The 22,574-nt window shown below is 41.6% G+C and overlaps 1 protein-coding gene across 1 annotated transcript in view; it reads right to left on the bottom strand.

Moving 5' to 3' along the window:
* Positions 1–19,284, bottom strand: part of APTX (APRATAXIN-like protein) — a 56,902-nt gene extending 37,618 nt beyond the window's left edge. Inside the window, exons 1-2 of the mRNA XM_089437280.1 lie at positions 18,918–19,284; positions 18,540–18,703 (exon numbers count right to left, since the gene is read on the bottom strand). Of these exons, the coding sequence (XP_089293406.1) occupies positions 18,540–18,703; positions 18,918–19,029 (276 nt within the window). The 5' untranslated portion in view covers positions 19,030–19,284. The remainder of the gene's footprint in view (positions 1–18,539; positions 18,704–18,917) is intronic.
* Between the last annotated feature and the right edge of the window lie 3,290 nt (positions 19,285–22,574).

Here is a 22,574-nt window from a genome sequence, read left to right as displayed (position 1 = left end):
TTTAAAATTATGTTTTTTTATAAAAAAAATAAATATTTAATGTATTTTTTACAACGACCGAGTCATTGAAATCGACTAGGCCGAGTCATTACCGAATCCTGGTCGGAGTCGGAGTCGATCCTCGGCCTGGTCGGAGTCCTGGTCCTGGTTGTAAAACACTGCCAGGCCCACAGGAGAACTAATCATCTTGTTCCACAGTCGCCACAGGGTGTCACAGGGAAGGTTGGACCTTTTACCCTGTACAAAGTGCACCAACAGGGGTTGGTGAGTCACCCTGTGGTCTATTGTCGCTCCAAGAAGTACCTCGTGCCCCCCCTGGAGCTCCCAAAGCTTAGTACATCATACTTGACCCTCATCAGAGGGTCTCTGAACGACACCAAGTCATTCTCGGAAAGTCAGGAATTTGATCTTTCCTAGGGGCTTTGTCAGAATGTCGACGACCTCTTCATCCGTACCGATATGTTGGAGCCTTATTGCTCCTCTCTGCACCATATCTCGAATATAGTGGTATCTAATATCGATATGCTTGGAGCGATCATGAAATACAGGATTTTCTGATAAATGGATCTCGCTCTGGTTGTCACATAGAATCACGGTGGTATCCAATGTAAATCCAAATAGCTCACTGAAGAGCTTTCGCAACCAGACTGCCTCACAGGAGGCCATGCTAGCAGCAATGTATTCTGCCTCGGCGATGCTCAGAGCCACCGACTTCTGCTTCCTGCTCATCTAGGATATCGAGGCAGATCCCAAAGAGAAACAACACACGAATGTGCTCTTCCGATCCTCCGCATTGCCTGCCCAATCAGCATCAGTATACCCAAGTAGTCTCACATTTCCGGCAGTGTATCTTAATCCATGAGTGATTGTGCCACAAAGATATCTCAACAGATTCTTGGCACCAATCCAATGTGAGTGACGAGTCTCAACCATATGTTGGCTCAAAGTGTTGACTGCAAAGCATATATCCGGACGGGAGTTCACCAAGAACATCAATGCTCCGACGAGCTGTCGATACTCAGTAGAATTTCGTAAAACGGGTCCGGCTTAACTTCTTAAAGTTAAGCTCCATCAGGGTAGTTACGATCTTGCAGTCCACCATGCCGAATCTTTCCAGTATCTTCACCACATAATTTCCTTGAGATAGGAAAACCTCCCCTGGTTTCTGCCAGACTTAGAGTCCTAGGAAATAGTGCATGAGTCCTAGATCTTTCATCTCGAATTCAGAAGCTAGCTCCCTCTTACATTTGTGAATGAGAGGGTCTGCACCTATTAGGAAGAGGTCGTCAACATAAAGCACCAATATGAGAGGCTTGTCATCTATAACCTTAAAGTAAAGGTTAGGGTCGGCTTCACTCCTAGTGAATCCCAGCTTCATCAAATAGCTATCGATCCTCTCATACCATGCTCGGGGTGCTTGCTTTAGCCCATAAAGGGCCTTCTTCAACCTGCACACATGAGATTCTCGATCATAAATCTCAAATTTTCGGGTTGCTCCACATAGACCTCCTCTTTGATCGAACCATGTAAGAATGCAGTCTTGACATCCATTTGATGTAGGTTCCATCCTTGTGAAGCAGCAAGGGCTATGATCGAGCTCATAGTGGTATATCGAGCAACAGGTGCAAATATCTCGTCATAGTCTATACCTTCTTTTCGGGAGAAGCCTCGAGTGACAAAACGAGCTTTATACTTTTCCGTACTTCCATCAGCTACATGCTTTATCTTATAAAGCCATTTAGAAGTGACAATTGTCTTGTCCTGGGGTTTGGGGACCACATCCCAGACATCGTTCTTCATAATAGACTCATATTCTTCGGTCATAGCATCCTTCCATACTTGATGCTTAACGGCATCTGTGAATGATGAAGGCTCATTTTGGATGATCGTGCTCATGATAGTCAGGTATCCCTGATACCTGTTCGGCTTCTTACTTTCACGAAAGGTTCCACAGGGAGTTGTGTGTCCTTCAGCATCATCAAGTGTCCCCCTAAGCCATGAAGGCCTCTTCCTTGAAGAGGAAGGCTCAAGTGGTGGAGGATCAATAGGATCCATAGGTTCTTCCACATCGGGCATTGTCTCTTCTTCCTTTTCCTTTAGTTCCCTGGTGTCAGCTTCTTTAGATCCCCTTAAAGTAGGAAGATTGTCTACTTTGCTAAGAGCCATATCTTCGTCAAAGGTGACATCATGACTAATCTTGACTTCCCTTTGACTAGCTACATAGATTCTATAGCCATTAGTGTTTTCGCTATAGCCCACGAAGATTCCTTTCTTTCCAGATGCACCCAATTTATTCCTTTTCTCTTTCGGCACATGAAAATATACAAGGCTTCCAAAAATTCTAAAATGAGATACGTCAGGTTTCTTACCGGTGAACATTTCTTCAGGAGTTTTGGAACCCAATGCTTGATGAGGGCATCGGTTTTGTACATATATAGCGGTGTTTGCAGCTTCGACCCATAGAAACTTCGGAAGTCTTTGATCATGGAGCATAGCACGGACAACTTCCACAATTGTACGGTTCTTCCTTTCCGCCACACCATTCTGCTCGGGAGTATAGGGTGTAGTGATCTCCCTCTTAATGCCAGCCTCTTTGCAAAAGTCATGAAACTCAATGGATTCATATTCAGTCCCATTATCAGTCCTTAGGATCTTGATCTTCTTTTCGGTTTGATTCTCGATCAAGGCTTTGAAGTGTCGAAACCAGGAGAACACTTCATCCTTCTTTTTCAAGAAATATATCCAAGTCTTGTGAGAATAATCATCTGTAAAAGTGAGGTAATATAAATATCCTCCCAAAGAGTTCACAGGCATCATACCGGATATATCTGAGTGAACTAACTGCAATATATCGAAGGTCTTGCTTTGGCTTGAGGGAATGGTCCCCTTTTTAGCTTTCCTTCGGCACATCCTGGATATACACCTTCTTGCGCTAATCTGAACTCGGGCATCCCGGTCACCATTTTTCTTATATCAGGTAGAGCTTTATAATGAAGGTGAGCAAGCCTTCGATGCCATAGTTCGGACTAAAGAGATGTGTCACTAGTCATGACACCCAGTGGACTTCCTCCGACCTAATATAATGAATCAACTCGAAATCCAAGAGTAAAAGCATCTTTATAGTCCTTTTTCCATACACGTACCTTGCCATCGCTGAAAGCCACCTTGTAGCCTTTGTCTTCCATTGCCGAAATGGACACCAGGTTCTTTTTGAGATTAGGAACATATAATACATCTTGTAAGTGGATGGTATTACCTTGATTCAATTGAAGAGTGAAATTTCCTACGCCTTTCACGGGATATTTTGAATTGTCTCCAAGAACAATTTCCAGGTTGGTTTCTTTCTCTACCAAATTATAGAGAGCTTCTTTGTAACCAGTGAAGTGCCTTGAGGCACCACTATCAATAAGCCAATTTCCCAGCGAGTCCGAGGGAGCAGTGGTAGATAGAGCAGCTAGTAGATAATACTCATCTTGCTTATTGTCAACAGTGTTAGATTCATACCTGGAATTTCTTGCCTTCTTGAATGGTTGTCCTCTTCCTTGATTTCTAGCACTCCTTTTACCTCGGCCATTTGACCTGCCATTTCTTTGATTGCCTTGAGAGGGATTTTGATCATCATCTCGGTGTGAGTTCCTTTTATCAGGACACTCCCTTGCATAATGACCTAGTTTATTGCAATGGTAACATCGTCCTTTTCCACCCTTTGGTCCAGCCTTCCTTTTGGATTTAGCCTCGAAATTATTTCTTCTTTTAGCATGAGAAGAAAAGGCAGCGGGATGACCTTTAAGTGTGGGCATTTCCTGTTCTTCCATTCTTGCTTCTTCTTGAATGCATCTAGCCATTAATTCCTCAAATCCAGGAATTACATTATTGTTGAGGAGAGTAGTCTTGAATATATACCATTCAAATGGTATTCCTCCAAGAGTTGTGAGTGCCATTTCCCTGTCAGGAATTACTTCCCCAATAGATAGGAGATCGTTCTTGATCTCGGTGATCCTTAAGAAATATGCTTGCATATTTTCATCTTTGCCCTTCTTAATTTCCTTCAGCTTATTTCTAAGAAACAGAACTTGATTTGCATCATTAACTTTAAATAAACTCACCAGTCTATCGTAGATTTCCTTGGAGGTGTTCAGCTCAGAAACATAGGCCACCAAGTGCTTGTCGATAGAGTCCCGGATGATCTTCTTTGCTTTGACTTCTCCCTTGGTCCATTTGTTCCTGGCAGCAACGGATGCATTTGATGGAGGCTCGACAACTCCGCCTCTCACATGGTCCAGCACTTCTTGTTCTTCTAATGTTAGATCGAGAGACATCTTCCATCCGTGGTAGTCAGACTTCTCACGGAGTTTGTCTTCAGCAGGGAAGTGTGTTGAGGACCCCATAGTTCTTTTTAGATAGCCTTGTCTTCGATGATTGCTCTTGCTCTTACTTGGGCTTTGTCTTCACCTCAGCTTTGATACCATGTTAAATTATGGTATGTTCTATGCTTAGAGCAGTTTACTTATCTTTCTTTTTATTATCCACAGATTAGCAATCATATGTACATTAAGTAAAGTGCAAATAGAACATTTAAACAATCAACAGAAAACAAGCCAAGACAAGAGACACAGGATGTGGCGGCTAACCAGGGGCAAACCCCAATATGGGGAAACCCTTTGATCAAATCTTCTTTTATCTTCAATAATTCAGCAGAGAGAAATAGTACAAAAGTCTGATTTATATCAGTAGCATTAGTGGCATCAACCCTAAACTAGGGCAGTCAATATCTGTCAAACCAAGGGTCGTATCACCTTGATTCCTGTGCCAAAATATGCGGCCTTCCAAGGAGAGTCAACTTCACCTACTGCGCAGTCAAAGAGAGAGAGAATGATGGTCAACGTTGGTCAAAGTTTCAATCTGCAGCTTGTAAACCCTAGAAAACTATGTCCTTCCTTCCCACGTGTGAGAGAGAGACCTTTTTGCGCAGGAGAGAGAGATGTGTGATGAGAAGTGAAGTGTCCAAATGAGAAGAATGCTCCTTGTATTTATATGCAAAATGTTGATGATGAATAGAGGCGTCTGATGGGCTTCTGAGCCTACATAAGTTGTTGGCCAACTTTGACAATTAGTCCATAATCTAAATAAATTCATATCTCCATAAATACTTAACGGAATCGGATGATATTTAGATCAATCCTACACCTCTCGACGAGAGGAATCCAAGAAAAATATAATCAGCCATGAATAAGGTGACCCACATGAAGTTTGGCCCTAGTTGCCAATTTTAACATATATTAAAGTGAAAAAGTACACAGAGTGGTGGGAGCATGATCAAAGCATCCAGAGAGTATGGTTTTGTCACATCGGAGCATTTTCGAGAGCATGACATTTAAGGCAAGAGCAAGCTCCCACTTAGAGAGCAGTTTTGAGGCTGAAGTAGGGGGCATGGGTGCTTCTTGCAACGTTGTATTTAACAATAGCAAAGGTTAAATTTAGAAAAACTCTACCTAACACATGCATGTTGATGCATGTGCCCTAATGTCTATATAATTCCTATGTGCCTCCCAAGATGACTATTGTTGTTCCTTTACCTTGTCAAGAATACTGCAAAAAATTACTAGTGTGCCTTCCATACTACATTAATCACTATTGCACAGAAACCTAACAATCAAAATGGATCTACTCATCATTGTTGTGACAATCATAACTCTACTATCATTATTGTTGTTTGCACATTAATAGAGGCTAAATGGATTTGTTGGGTGGCTCTCTACTAAAGGAGATCAACTTCTAAGTACTAAGTAAACTTAATAGTTTGTCATATGTCTCTTTTACTGGTGATTCCAATAGAAAGACTATGGATGAAGTATTCAATAAGTTCACAAAGTTCTAGGCCTTGTATAAGAATCAGACAAGTCAAAAGATAAAGGTGTTAAGGTCCGATAATGGAGGAGATTACACCTTCAAGGACTTTGATGCCTTTTGCAAGGATGCAGGGATCAAGAGGGAGTTGGCAGTATCACACTAGTAGCGGAATGGATTTGTCCACGAGTCTTTGGGCAAAGGCATGCAAGGCAGTTGTCTAAAATTTGAACAAATGTAGTCACAGGATACTGAAGGATGAGACACTAGAAGAAGCATTTACTAGTGAGAAACCTCAATTGTCTCACTTTCATGCAATTGATCATCTTATTTATATTCATCTCCCAAATGAAAGAGGACTAATTTTGTGCCCTTAAGCATCAAGGGTATATTTGTTGGTTGCAGTAAGGTCTCCAAGGGTTACTTGATCTATATTCCAACATAGCAAGAGATAGTGGTAAGCTGAGATGTTAAATTTGATAAGGATGAATGGTTTTCTAAGTCTCGAGAGCCTCTAGCAGAGGTTGCAGAGAGAGATATGCTTGTTATCCCAAAAGCTAGTCAAAAAGAAGAAAAATTGGATTTAGATCAAGCAAGGTTCCAGTCACAAAATTGATGCTTCAATGCCATTTATTTCAATCAAAACACCAAGATAGCTTAACCAAACATTGCTAGAAGCACAAGGATAAGTGGGAGCACCTAACGGTAAATTTCAAGTGAATAATGTTCCTAAGAAGTTCTCTACCATGTTGTATTAATCACTTCTATTCATCTGACATAACCTTCCAATTGTAAGGAAACAACCAAAGAAACAGTATCACAAAATGACATGACAAAGGAGTCTAATGTCTAGGAAATAGTTCCAAAATCCACTGTTAAAACAATAATCAACTCCAACTTCCAAGCATGCAGCTAATGTTAACATTAAAGAGTGCAAGTCGAAATCCAATGGCTGCGAATTCTCTCAAAAGGGGGAAATTAATCTTGTTCAGAGTTGTCATTGAATTGCCAAAATCTTTACGTAAATGAGCAAGATACCCACAATTGCAGATAGAAAATATTGGCCTGGGAGATTGACATGAAGATTTTTATCTACTACATTATTTCCTTGTATTGAAGAGATTCCCGAGTACATAAGTGGTCAGAAGTCCTAATTTACATTCCTTAAAATTCATAGGTGAAAAGAACATTTTTTTTAAATCCCCTAGCAAAGGGGAGGTTCAAGATTTTCTGACAATATCTTGGTTTGGTGGAGAACGCTTTCCTTGCAACAAGGGACTATTAGATTTCGCTATTGTTGCATATGTAATCTCCTTGTTTGCTAGATTTTGGGCACTAGACTTAGTGCACACACACACACACCAAATCTGGTAACAGCTTTCTATTAACTTTTCACAGCTAATGAACTGAAACACACTGATGTATCTAACCAAAAACAAATTTAGCACAACTAAACTCATAAAACTAGCAATTAGATCGTACACAGCAAACACAAAATTTCAGCCCCAAAACACAATTCTCATTAGTCCTTCAACAAGAATCTAGGGCTCCCATACAAAGGAAAATGGCCCTTTTACAATGCTCTATAAAATGCCAAATAAAAGGGAAAACTTACACAGAAAAACCCTTGTCTATACTACAGAAACCCTCCTTAGTCTCCATGCCACAATCTACTCATTCTTGGCTACTCCTATAGCTGTCCAATATGTGGAAGTCAAGGGCAAACACAACCCTCCAAGTTGTCCAAATGCTATTGTCAAACAAGCGCAAACTCGACCCTTCTCTGTTGTCCAAAGGGGCAAACTTAGCCCTCAGCCCTTCTCTTAGCCTACTTGGCCTCTGCCTTTAGTTGTCACATCTATAGCATATTTAGCAGCCTTACTTGGCCTCCTCAAAACAACCTACTTAGCCTTCATATACAACTCCCCTTGCTACCCCATATTTGAGGCCTACTCAGCTTGCTCCACAAGACGCATCTATTGTTCTTTTTGCCACCTTCCACAGGCCCTCTCAACCCTCCACGTGTTTGAGGCCTACCCGACCTTCTCCTCCACAAGATGCTCTCTTACCAACCATAAGAACAATCATCCACTCTTGTACTTATGCTTTTCCAAAGGGCACAACACCATGGGTTTATGGGTGAAAAGCCCCATCACTTAGCACACTTTCCCCACACGTGAGAATACTCTCAATGCTATCCCAAACATCAACACTCCCTCTTAGCGAGGTATGTATTCTCGCAACCACTTGTATTCGAACCTGGAACACATTTCCACCCTTGATTCGCTACCATAGTTGCTCCATATGACATAGAAGCAATTTTCGCTACATGAGAGGGGCCCTTCTTCAAAGACACCCTGCTCCTAGAAGCCTCCCGCTCCTCAGCATCCTACATGGCCATCTTGTACCATGACACAACCTTGGAAGACTACCCTCTCCCATCCACATGGCCATCTCATACCATGACTTCCTAAACTTCACAATTGTCTTCCTTTGAGCCGCTAACTCCCTCCAAGCCTGCTGACTCTCTCTAAAGATTGACTCCAACCTGAGCTTGCCCACTCTCTCCGAAGCCTAACTCCCTCTAACACTAGATCACAAGCTTTCTCAACTCTCAAGGTCTTTGCTTGACCTTCACTCCAAATTTCTCACTTGGATCTCCAACAGCGATCTCAACGCTCTGACCATCTTGATCTTGCCTTCTTGGCACCTCTCCTATCACAAGAACAGATCGACCCCTCCAAGCTCAAATATCTTCCCAAGACCTTCATACCTGGATCATAATGAATCTCTCATTCTCTTGTGTTGATCTCCTCTCAAGACCCTAGCACATCTAATGAATGAATCTCTCATCCAATTCTCTCTATCTATGCACCATACTGCAGTTGTCCACAACTCCTCGTGTAAACGATCTACTCCATGTCTCACTAGACCTGTTGATCCTGGCTTCATGACCCATACAAGCAGTTTGCCATTCTTAGCCAACTCCCTTGGCATAGGTCTTCAAAACACTATTGCTACCTGCAACAATTCCTGTGGCTCCCTCTATGACCTATCACCTATGCATATCTCAGATCCAACTACCTTTCTCAGAGACCATGCTCTGATACCATGCTAGGTTTTGGGCACTAGACTCAGTGCACACACAAACACCAAATCTGGTAATAGCTTCCTATTAACTCTTTAATCAATGAATGAATTGAATTGATTTACAATGAGCAATGAAGCTCAATAAATAATACAAATGTATTTACAGAAACAGCAAGTTTCTACTAAGAAACAGAAACAGCAAGTTTCTAATAAGAAACTGCTAATAAGATCACAGACGATCTTATCTGAATAAAATACATAAATGAGCATTAAACACTAAAATAGCATTATTCTAATACCCTCCCTTAATGCTCAATCTATTTACAACACCTATAGACCCTCTGAATTTTACAAACTTATCAGGACCAAGGGGCTTGGTGAAGATGTCTGCTGGCTGCTCCGTTGTGGGAACATACAACAACTTAATGGATCTGTCTTCAACAAGCTGTCGAATGTAGTGACAATGGGTTTCCACATGCTTTGTTCGTTCATGGAAGACTGGATTCTTGGCGAGTTTGAGCACTCCCTGATTATCACAGAACAAGGGAGTAGGACCTGCCTGGGAAACATGCATATCCGCAAGCATACGTCGAAGCCAAACTGCCTCACAAGATGCCTTAACTGCTCCCCGATACTCTGCTTCTGTCAAGGAGAGAGCCACTGCATGTTGCTTCTTACTAGTCCATGTGACAACACCGGATCCCAAACTAAACACATACCCAGTGGTAGATTTACCGTCATCAACCGAACCTGCCCAGTCGGAATCTATGTAACCACTGAGTGTAGGATCTGAACTCCGAATGTACAGAAATCCATAATCAGGAGTGCCACTCACATAACGCAACACACGCTTTGCTGCTATCCAATGATCAGCCTTAGGAGCTGTCATGAAGAGTGAAATGTAGCTCACTGCAAAACTGATATCAGGTCTAGTGGCAGTCAGGTAGATGAGGTTGCCCACTAATTGCTTGAATAAAGATTCATCCACAAGTGAGGATGACTGAGCTGAAAGTTTGAGCCCTGGTTCCATAGGAGTCGTGGCAAGTTTGCAATCCTGCATTCTGAACCTGTCCACAAGACTTTTGGCATACTTGGACTAAGAGAGAAAGATGTTGTTCTCAATCTGCCAAACTTCAACCCCCAAACAATAATGAAGAAGTCCCAAATCTGTCATATCAAAAGTGCTGAACAAATCCTATTTGATCCCATGGATCAAATGTGTTGAACTGCCAGTAATGATAAGGTCATCCACATAGACAACCACAAACAGAATATCATCACCAGTGTGCTTGATATATAGGTTTGCATCAGATGGACTCCGCTAAAAGCCATAATCTGTTAGGTACTTATCAATTTTCATGTACCAAGCCCGAGGGGCTTGTTTCAGACCATAGAGTGCTTTGACTAATCTACAGACTTTTTGTTCTTGACCGGCAACCTTGAATCCTGGAGGCTGTGTCATGTAGACTTCTTCCTATAAGTCACCATTCAAAAAAGCACTCTTTACATCCATCTGATGGACTTTCCAACTTAACTGAGCTGCTAAGGCAAGGACGAGCCGTATGGTACTCATCTTGGCTGTAGGAGCAAAGGTCTCCTCATAGTCTATGCCTTCCTTCTGTGAGAACCCTCGAGCAACAAGGTGAGCCTTATACTTGTCTAGGGTTCCGTCAGCTTTGTATGTCACTTTATACACCCATTTGCAGCTAATGGGCTTCTTCCCTACAGAAAGATCAGAAAGGGTCCAAGTGTGATTCCTATGAAGACTCTGGAATTCAGCCTCCATAACCTGTTCCCACTCAGGTATACCCTTAGCCTCTAAATAGGTTTGAGGCTCAAAAACACTGTGTAGTTTAGCCATAAGAGCAAAATTTACTATAGGTTGTTGTTTGCTCTTATTTCTGGAAGTTCTACCTTCAAGGAGCTCATTATCCCGGAGATCACCAATAGTTTTAGCCCACCATTTAGGCCGAAGAGTAGAAGAACCAATATCTGGAGTAGGTGGAGGAGGCTCAGGAACAACAAGAGCAGCGAGAGGAGGATTATTTTCCGAAGGGAACTCAGGTAGTGCATCATCAAATACTGATGTTGCATCATCCCTCCCATCAGGTGGACCTAACGGACAAAGAACATTGTGAGGCTGATCCTCAGAACACTGCTCAGAAGGAGGGGACTAAAAGAACCCTCTGTCTTCATCAAATACTACGTCCCGACTGAAGATAAGACGATCAGTGTCTATATCTATCAGCCAATAGGCCTTGTGGTGATCACTATACCCTGTCATCGTGAGTTTCTGGCTTTTGGAATCCAACTTAGAGCACTTAGCAGCTGGAATCCAAACATATGCAACCGAGCCAGACACTTTGAGGTGACTAATCTTAGGCTTACAACCAGACCAAACCTCTTCTGGAGTCTTCCCCTTAACAGCCTGAGTAGGTGATCGATTAAGAAGATAGACAGCTGTAAACACTGCTTCAGCCCAAAATTTGTTCGGAACACTCCTGTGTTGTAACATGGAATGAGCCATTTCAACAACCGTACGGTTGCAACGTTCGATGACACTGTTCTGCAGAGGAGTGTAGGGTGTAGTTAACTGGCATTTGATGCCATGGGTATCACAGAAGTTGGAAAAAGCAGAAGAACAAAATTCCCCCCCGTTATTTGTCCTAAGAGTTATGATGTTACAGCCAGGCTCTTTTTCAACTAAGGACTTAAACTTCTGAAAGATACTAAATACATCAGATTATTGTTTTAGAAATTACACCCACATCTTTCTACTGAAATCATCTACAATAAGCAAAAAATATTTGCAACCAGTAACTGAAGATGTATTCATAGGACCACAAATATCAGCATGAATTAACTGGAGTATTTTAGATGCGCGCCAAGATTCTCCATCCTTGAATGAAGATCGATGTTGCTTGCCAGCTTGACAGGCGCCGCACACTCCCAAATGCTGAGTCTGAATATCAGGTAACCCTGACACAAGTCCCTCCTGAGATAACTGAGAGAGATACTGAATGTTTAGATGCCCATATCTCTGATGCCACAGAGTGCTGATGGGAGAAACACGGGCTGCTAGAACCAGTGTTTTACAACCAGGACCAGGACTCCGACCAGGCCGAGGATCGACTCCGACTCCGACCAGGATTCGGTAATGACGCGGCCTAGTCGATTTCAATGACTCGGTCGTTGTAAAAAATACATTAAAATATTTATTTTTTTTTATAAAAAAACATAATTTTAAACATAATTTTAAAGATTTTCATTCATGTTTCCAAACACATAGCATTATAATATAGATGGAAGACAACATATGATCAAAGTAGGCTCATGAACCAATCCATTATATCAAAATGGTACCCAATGGCAATACATAGTCAACTGTCATACATGATCAAAGACTCAAAACAAAATACAAATAACCAAGGAGGCTAGAAATGGCCTCTACAACAAAAGTAAACTGTGATGCTGACCAGACTCCAATACTAGTACTACTGGCTACTAAGTTTACTCCAACGGGTTTAAGATATGAGCTGAAACATCATTTGGGCAATGTGGGTTTGTTGCAGTATTGTTGTTGATTTTCCCTCGTCAAGGTCCCTGGCCTGAAACCTTGAAATGACATAACGCTTCTGATCTCAAAAAAAATTACCTGTCTGTAAAATTGAGCCTATTTATTGTGTTTATTAGAAAATGATCCAGTTCAACATTTTCTATTTCAAAATTTGGAGTTTTATAGGTTAAATGGTTTAGCATGACTCTTGTATCATGAACAGATGGGATTGGCCATAGCTTTATAACCTCTCTAGTCAGAAAAATTGGAGAAGTTTACATACCAGCACAAACTCATCTAAAGCCTACTGTGAGATGCCCTTCGAAGTTTCAAAGCCTAAGGTTGCATATATTGAATTTCAATACTTAATATGTTGAATTCCAATGCATAATATATTAGCATTTGTGTGAATTCAAGATATTCACCGTTGACCCTTGCAGCCTCATGTACATATTGGACCTGGTTTTAGATGGGTCTGTGCAGTGCCCATATTCAATGCACACAAGGTATCAACAGATTTAATGTATATCTACATGAAGTAATTATGATTCCCACCTCAACCTGAGCTGTAGAGCACCACAAATCTCTTGGTGCAGAGTTGATCTGTTTTCTTATCTAGTGGAGAATTCATTCAAATTCGGTACAACAGTTTAGACTTGAGGATGGATTTTTCAGACGGAATAAATAATTATTAGAAAAGATCATATTTATGGATTTTAACGCTGAAAAAAGTGAAAAAAAAAACATGTTTAACGCTGCCCAGCCGCTTTTTATTGACCCGGCCTGGTCAATGCGGACTCGGCCTGGTTGACCGAGTCAGCTATGACTCGGCCTGGTCATTAGATGACTAGGCCGAGTCATAGCTGACTCGGCCAAACTGGCCGGTTACTTGGCCTGGTCGCATTTTTTTTTTCCGACTCGGTATGACCAGGCCGTTTCCGAGTCAACTCGGCCTGGTTGTAAAACACTGGCTAGAACCACTTCTGAAGAATCACCAGTGTCAAGAAGCTTGTATAGGCCATGATCCTCTAGGCCAACAGCGACCGTAAGACGAGTTTCCCTATCAATAATGGAGCACTTGTGCGCACTGAACACCAAATCGAGCTTAGGAGAGTTCCTCATAATCTGGCTGACAGATAGCAGATTAAGTTCTATACCAGGAACATAGTACACATTCAGGAAGATGAGTGTGCGCACATCAGACTGGATCTGAACTGTACCTCTGCCAACCACTGTGTACTCCTCACCTCCGCCGAATACCACGAAATCACTGAAAGATGAGAAGTCAGTAAACTAGTCACGCCTGTGAGAGAAATGACGTGATGCACCAGAGTCAATGTACCAGGCAGAAGACGGGGCATGATCTGAGGACCTCTTAGCCATAAAGGCATAAAAGGTAGATTCCTTCTGCTCGGAATGTTCTGCAACATTCGCTTTCTGATGAGACCCTCCCTGCTTTTTATGTTCAGAAGCAATCCTCTGTCGGCAATCTTTCTTCATGTGGCCGAACTTGTGACAGTAATTACACTGAACATTTTTCTTCTTAGCAGGATCAGAAGGCTGAGAAGAATCTTTCTGCTGAAAGGACTGAGAGGACTGATATTTGGCAGCAAAAGCATTTTCTGAAGAGGCTGATGAAGCACCACTACCAAACTGTTGTTTCCAACGATCCTGCTGCAAGAGTTTGGTGCATAACTCCGGAAACTTCAGATCAACATTAGTGGAGGTAATGTTGAGTGTTTCTATGAAGTGCTCATAAGGTTTTCGTAGACTTTTCAGAGTGATGACTACCAGATCTTCTTCCTCCATGGTCCAACCAATGGCTTCGAGCTGATCTCGAATGTCTTTAATCTTGTTAAGATGTTACTATTCCTGTAAAGACATACGTTCGTCCATCATGATGGAGAACAACTGATTCTTTAGAAAGAAAGCTCTGCTATTGTCGGATGTCTCGTGCAATTCCTTCAAATGTTGCCAAATTTCGGCAGTTGTTTTGCTGGAAGGAATCTGTGGTAACTGATCATCAGTCACAGAGAGTTTGAGAAGCATAATAGCCTCTCGATTTCGATCATCAAACTTATCTTGATCTGCACCAGGTGTACCAGGACTGAGCTCTTTGCCCAAAATGAGCTGGTCAAGACACCTATATTCAAAAATGGTCAACATTCTCTGTTTCCAGATGTTATAATTGGTGCCATTAAAGCGTTGACTGCCTTCCAACATCAGGTTGGTTAGCGAGGCCATCTGCACGTTTCCCAAGACACAGAAAACAACAAAGGAGTCCGGCACATATTTCAATGCAGATGTCGACAGATCCAGACAAAATCTGACAAGTGCGTTGGCCAGGAAATACCGAATCGACCGCTGGAAAAATTACGAAATAAAACTCACAGCAGCAGCCCGTTATATGTCATTCCTGCATACCACCGAAGAGAGAAAACTGGAACCTACTTCACCGCCTTCGCATACAACCATAAAAGTGACAATAGAGGCCTTGCATTTGTCAAAAACCAGGTGGTCAATTTAATTAACCTTGGTTACGTTGTTGGAACTGCAGTATATTACGGCAGGGTGGTCATAGATATCCATCTAACCCTCGCTCAGCTGAAAGCGCTCGCCATGGTAATTCCACAGTGAAGAAGACCAGGGCAGGGAGCAATGGAGTCGGGCGCAGGAGGTTCAGTTGGGACTCGCGTGCTGTCTGCGAAGCCAGACATGCTGCAACAACCACCGTAAAAGTGTTTTCCGGTCGAAGAAACCCGCAGGTCAATCAAAAATATTACCGATTTGCAAAGCCGTGTACAAGATTGAAGAGTAAAACCAAGGTCAGCTGCTAGCCCCCGAGCTTTGTATTGGAAACAACTGTGCATCCCGAGAGAAGGAAAAGGCCAGGGAGTCCAACGTACTGCCGTAGTCGAAGACGTCCCAGATTCGAGAAACAGGTACCCTCGGATCGAACAGGCAATTCGATGACCAAACGTAGAGAGAGGGAAATTTAAAGGATTGCGATGATGGTTCCAAAGACGCACAACAATAGTTGAAGTTTCCAGAACAGCCTCTTCTGGGATCTAATTGATACAGAAAAAGAGTGGGTTCCGACGATGGCTCCAGAAACGCCCGGCAACAGTGGATTCTTTGCTGCTATAATAATATATCGATCTAGTAGAGAGCAATTTCGAAATGAAGCACGAAATTTTTCAAATAATGAAAAATTATTTCGAAAAAAATACCCAAGCTCTGATACCATAATCAATGAATGAATTGAATTGATTTACAATGAGCAATGAAGCTCAATAAATAATACAAATGTATTTACAGAAACAGCAAGTTTCTACTAAAAAACAGAAACAGCAAGTTTCTAATAAGAAACTGCTAATAAGATCACAGACGATCTTATCCGAATAAAATACATAAATGAGCATTAAACACTAAAATAGCATTATTCTAATACTCTTCACAACTAATGAACTGAAACACACTGATGTGTCTAACCAGAAACAAATTTAGCACAGCGGAACTTATAAAACCAACAGTTAAATCATGCACAGTAAACACAAAATTTCGGCCCCAAAACACAATTCTCATTGGTCCTTCAACAAGAATCTAGGGTTCCCATACAAGGGAAAATGGCCCTTTTACAATGATCAGTAAAATACCAAATACAAGGGAAAACTTACACAGAAAAACACTTGTCTTTAATGTTGAAACCATCCTCGGTCTCCATGCCACCGTCTGCTCATTGTTGGTTGCTCCTGTAGCTGTCCAATCACTAAAAGTCGAGGGCAAACTTAGCCCTCCAAGCTGTCTAAACACTACTGCAAAACAAAGGCAAACTCAGCCCTTCTCTGCTGTCCAAACAGGGGCAAACTCAGCCCTCAACGCTTCTCTTTGCCTACTCGGCCTCTCCCTTTTGCTGTCACAGCTACAGCATACTCAGCAGCCTTACTTGGCCTGCCTAAGGCCTACTCAACCTCCTCAAAACAGCCCTACTCAGCCTTCATACACAACTCCCCTTACTGCTCGGCCTACTCCACGAGACGTCTCCCTAGCTCTTTTCGCCACCTTCCACAGGCCCTCTGGGCCCTCCACAGGTTTGAGGCCTACTCGGCCTTCTCCTCCACAAGATGCTATCTTGTCAACCACAAGAATGAATCACTCATCCTTGTACTTATGTTTTTCCAAAGGATGCAATACCATGGGTCATCAAAATACCATCTGTCTATGGGTGCAAAGCCCCATCACTTACCCCAATTGCCCCACACGGGAGACTACTCTCAATGCTACCCAAAACATCAATACTGTTGTGGCACAGCATGAGTCAATTCTTCAGCAGCAGTACCTTGGTTTCTGTGCACAGTGGAGCAAGAGGTGGGAAGATCGCACCACATTAGTGTCTTGGGGAGTAAACAACAGTTATGTAGACTGATCGAGGCACATGCATGCTCCCAAGAGTGCATAGTGGCTATGTGAACAGAGATCAAAGCAGATGCATACTCCAGCACGTAATGCACCAGCCTTGGACAGTTTCCACTTTTACTTGTTTCCATAATTAGGAATTGCTTTTCTCATTTTAGCGTAGCTTTTCCAGATTTATCTCAAGCACATGAGTTACAGATTTTTCCAAACTTAAAACAACGCACAGATCCATGGGAGTGGGGCACTTGCTTTCATGCATACACTATCTCCTAGTGGATGTTCAATTCTAGAAGATTTACTCATGCAAGAGAGCATATTATTCTAGGCAGAGTTAGGATATGACATGGTCAACGTAGGTGTCTTTATTAGACTGTCTGCATGCGTTGTAAATCCTAATCAAATATGTCTTCGAAATTTTGGCAAGTAAATTGCTATGTAATTTTCTGTTTCAAAGTTAATAGACAGAATGTGATTGGGTGCTGCAAATGTGTGCTTTCTGTCATAATTTACCAGTTATCCATGTGTTTGTAGATCTAGTATTCCTTTACTTCTGCTTTGACAGGTTATCAGTTTTCAGTTACCTAGGGTTTGTTTAGCAGTGCAGGTCTGCTTACTGTAATCTGAAATTTAGTGTTGTTCTCCTTATTATATGCCACAATTCTGCTTCAGTTTTGGCAATTGTTCATCGTAACCAAGGTGGCAGATCCTTAGTTCATTTAGATTTCAATCTATCGTGCGTTTTAGATAGCAAGCTCTGAGATCTCGTGGAATATTGAATCTCCCTCCAACCGCAAGGAAACGATGATCACACAAATGTTGAACACTTAAAAAATAAATAAACGTGTATTTCTCAATGTTGAAAATCTCGGTGAGGTGAGGCCGTAGTGTTAAAGTTCATCTCAGATTCAACAAAACTCAGCGGCAGGAATTATTTAAAATGAGAGTTTTTTTTTCCTTTGTGGCAATTATTTTTTGATATTGGCCAGTTATTGCATCTGCCTGCGAGTTGCACTTGCCCAGTAGCAAATAACCTGCAGTATTCACTGGTCGACTTGCTGCCGGCGACTCAAAGTGTCAGACTTGGGACCCAAGTAACTCAGAGTTAGACAACGGACCAAGGTAACTCAGCTTGGCAGCAAGGCCGAACACAGTTTGATTCGGAGTACTCAGTGATTCATCATTTTTTGCTACGAAAATTCATGCCTGAGAGAAACTTTGTCAAATAATATTTTTTTTAATGTAGTTCAGAGCTATGTTGAAGAAGCATTCAGATATAGAAACAAATTTATAAAAACATAAAAAATAATAATAATAATAATATTGCAAGTAGAGGAAATTTGTCCCCCAAACAGAATATTCAAAACTATAACACTTCAAAATTTTGGTTTCCAAAACAAACACAGAAAACAAAGTGAATTTTTAGAAAACGATAACAGTGGAAATTTTCAAGAAATTTTTCATGACCTATAGCAAGCTATACATTAGGGCAGATAACTTGGGGTTTTATGATCTTCCATCAAACACCCCCAAAAAGATCTCGACAACTAAGCATTTCCCTAGTGTGCATCCAGACAATCAAACCAGTGATTAAAACAAATGAGAATAATGATAATAATAATAATAACAGTACCTGGCATATTCTGGTCCAAGGTCTGCGCGCACCCTCAAGGACTTTCTGACAAAATGTGCTCTTCCCACTGGCAGGAAGCCCTACTAGAATCACCATAACGCTCTTACCGTTCGCACTGCCTGAATTCGAACCGCGTTCAATAACCATGGTCGGCTTAACATTCCCTGTTTCAGAATACAACCATAAGCAAAATTTTATTATTTACTATTTTAAATTAAATTTCAGCTGACTGCAGAATGAAGTATTTCTGCTAACAGAATTCATTGTGCAATAAGCCGGTCGAAATAGGGCAACACCATATACCAAATCAATGATCAGATATCTTTTGCTGACTCAGTGGATAATCAATATAGCTATTACAGGTTTTGGCATTGATACCTGGGGATTCTTCCTCCTGTTTAGATGGATGGCTATATTGGAGAAAATGATCTTTATTCTTTCGGTGGCACTCTGCTCCATACTTGCACTCCGGCCAATTGGGTTTCTCCATCCGCAAGGACAATGCGGCATTCGGCTAGAGCATTGGAACATGAGCATCAAAATTGACCAAATTCAAACTGATGTCTCTTCTCTAATCCTCTGCTATGCGCCTCGAATTAAAAATGATCTCAAAGCTTCGCCTTATATCGATTTGTTTAATGCAAACGTAGAGGGTTACACTTCCACTTAATACCAAAAGCCAGAACGGGGGCGATGTTGTAAAATTCACTGTTCCCGTTGAGGTTTTGAAATTATGTTGGTTTTATGTGAGGTTTGAAATGTTATTGGTTTTGTGCGATGTTTAGAGGTTCTGTGTATTGTATTTAGTGAATACCAAAAGCCAGAACGGGGCAATGTTGTAAAATTCACTGTTCCCGTTGAGGTTTTCAAATAGTCTTGGTTTTATGTGAGGTTTGAAATGTTATTGGTTTTGTGTAATGTTTAGAGGTTTTATGTATTGTATTTAGTTTAGGTTGTTGATTTATTATTAAACTAGGGCTACATAGTAGCTAGTACTTTCATCTAATTCAAATATAGTTTAATGAAACAAAAAATAACAAAGACAAATATTTCTTCATAAAAATGAAACAACTAATAAAATATTATATTGTTAAATGCCATCACCAAAAATTAAGAAATATGATTAACTAATATAGTTTATATTAAGATACATATATCTATATGTGTGTGTGTTTTATTTTTATTAATATATAATTGTTTGTAATTAAATTTATTAAAATATATTTTTAATATAATAATAAGTCACCTTAAATGGTAATAGTGTGTAGGGAAAAGATGGAGCTCCGGTGATTCGGGAAAAAATGAAGAGGAAGGGTTTCGATACCGGAACTGGTTTGACATTACACAAAACCCTTTGGTGCTAGGGCTCAGGATATCGAGCTTCCGGGGTTAGCGAGTAAACCTTGTTGTGTGTCCACGAGTTTACCTTTGTTTTAAAGCTTTTGCAAGTGTCAAACCCAGTTTTACGGTGCTATCATTTTGTGTTTTTTCACGCGAGCACATGCAAGTTTCCGATCAGAGATTTCCGACTCCGTTTTTCCTACCAACACCTGAGCAAGTTGAAAGAGTGACCTTGTTGCAAGTGGAGGGTTCTTCGAGCGCTACCCATCGCGGTTTCAAGTCTGGAGGTTTGAGTGCTACCGCAACGGTTCCACAGGTTTTCGGTTCGTGGGTTTTGACCCGGTTTACTCATCTGTCCCAAGGCTGTTTGGAATGGAGGAGGGTTACGAGGAGGAGTCAGTAGACTATTCCTCAGACAGTCTCTCTCACACTGAGATTTTCGTGACACCCCGTCCGCAGGCTCAAATAGGTTTTAGACCGACTATCTCCCCTCCACTGGAAGAGCAGGTAAACGAAAGTTGTTTAGGGATGGTTGATATGGAAGTGTCTCTACAGGGGCTGGACCTCACTCAACCGGACGCAACGGTTACAAAAGGGTTTATAAGCCTTGTTGAAGGCACCTGCTCACCTTTCTTGTCAATTATGTCGCCCTCAAACCTCTTAGCTTGGAGTGGGCAGCACCAGCAAGCAGCAGGCCTTCAGAACAGAGAGGGATTCACTAGTTCAGGAACAGAAGGCCTAGGTCTCGACACCATCAATTCAGACGAAGCTCATGGAACAATGAATGCCCCAACCCACAGGTCCGAACCCTTCCAGGACGATTTCGTAAACTTTGAACTTAGAATCAGTGTCCCGCCATCTCATTTTTTCGAGGGCTTGGTGAACGAGGAGGTGGAAGGGGAAGGGCCCCAGGCCTCGGACCCGGATGGCAGCCTGGCTAGTTCTGAACGACAACAAACCGCCAACCAAGACCCAAAGGTGAAGTCTGGTAAGCAGTCAAAGCTCTCCAAGACAAGGGAAAGGGGTCGGTTGCTCATTTTCGGAGAAGGAATCGGCATGGATAAAGCAGCTTTAACAGAGAGCATTGTTTTGGTGGGCCGTGTCCGAGGTAGAAATTACATGTCGAGCCGCCTGAAGCGATGTACAATGGAGGTCTGGGGGAACGTTCTAGAACAGCTTCCTGCGGTCTTGGCAATGTCCAGGGGATGGTTCGCCCTAATTTTCTCAGAACCGGATGATGTAAACTGGGTGTTGACTCGTTATTGGCATTTGGAGATGACCCCGATTCTCCTTAAACGATGGAAAACTCTATTCGATCCAAAGAAGGAGAGTATAGGTGCAGGGCCGATTTGGGTTCGGCTGCCAAGCCTCCCCCTGCAATTCTAGTCTGAGGATATTTTTTGGGTGATTGGCGATGATCTGGGCACATACCTAGACCACGATAGATCGTACATGGACACAGGAGTCTTGGCTATGGCTCGCATTCTCGTTTACCTGGATACAAGGGAGGGCCTGGTAGAAAGCTATCGCTTTCAGTTGGGGACCACCATCCGTTGGCAGGAACTGGACTACGAAGGTATTCCCTTCAAATGTCAGAGATGCCATGAAGTCGGCCATCTCTACAAATCATGCCCTTTGGTCACTAGGAGTAGGTTGAACCCCCCGAGAAGCTTTGCAGCTGCATGTACTCAAACGGATTTGGGGATGGAGGAGCTCAAGGCACTACAAGGTAGGCCAAAGAAGGGTCTGTACAGGCCGACTTTTGTTCCCCCAGACCCAGACAACTGGAACACGAAGGCCCCCATCACCAAAGCTCGCTCCAAAGAGGGATTGGGTTTCACGGGGAAAGGAATGAAGTCGTTGATCTTCTTTCCAAAGAGGCCGCATAGATGACCAAAGGACATTGGTTGATACAGGAGTACAGGGATAGGGCCTTTTTCCAGATCTACCATAGGCCCTTCATTGAAGGGGCGGTTCAGCCTCAGGACTGATCTATGTGATCATTCTAGTTTTTGCTTTTTGTTTTTTGTTGTTTAGTTTTTACATTGCAGTTGTTGTTTAAAGTATACAGACCTGGATTATTTTTTTTTACCCTTCAAGTTTAATGAAGGATGATATGTAAATATAAAACCTGAGCTCATGACATTTGGACTGACACTCTTTTGGATAGTAGTGAAAGCATTTATCATATGCTGGCATACAACATGTAATTTTCTTAATTTCTTAATGAAAATTACGCTTTTTCCTTGGAAAAAAAGTCACCTTATATTGAAAATATTGTGAAAAAATTATAAGTCATGAAAATATAAATAATAGGAAAAAGAAAAAGAAAAAAAATCAAAAAAATTAAATAAAACAAAAAATTAGTAACTAATAGAAATGGAAGTTACTAAAAAACCCATAATAAGACCTCAACCAATCACCTTACAAATAAATAGATAAAAATTGAATTACTAATGTTAAACTATGGATAATCATCATAAATTTTTTGTCAAAGACAAACTAATACCCACTCAAATGCAAAACTATAATAAGTGCTACATAGTAGCTTTTCTTTGCGGCTTAGTTTAAATATAGTTACACCAAAGTAAAAATATTGAATTCTCTCCACTATGAGTGATTTGAGAAAACAAAATCCGGCTTACACTAAAGTAAAAATATTGAATTCGAGTTATTGTTAAGGTTTGTAGTCTA

This window comes from Pinus tabuliformis, chromosome 5_2, assembly GCF_031772625.1.
Source record: "Pinus tabuliformis cultivar Carrire ecotype Pingquan chromosome 5_2, CPIR1, whole genome shotgun sequence".
Classification (NCBI taxonomy): Eukaryota; Viridiplantae; Streptophyta; class Pinopsida; order Pinales; family Pinaceae; genus Pinus; species Pinus tabuliformis.
The sequence above is the reverse complement of the archived record's forward strand: the minus strand, read 5'-3'. Positions and strand labels throughout refer to the sequence as shown.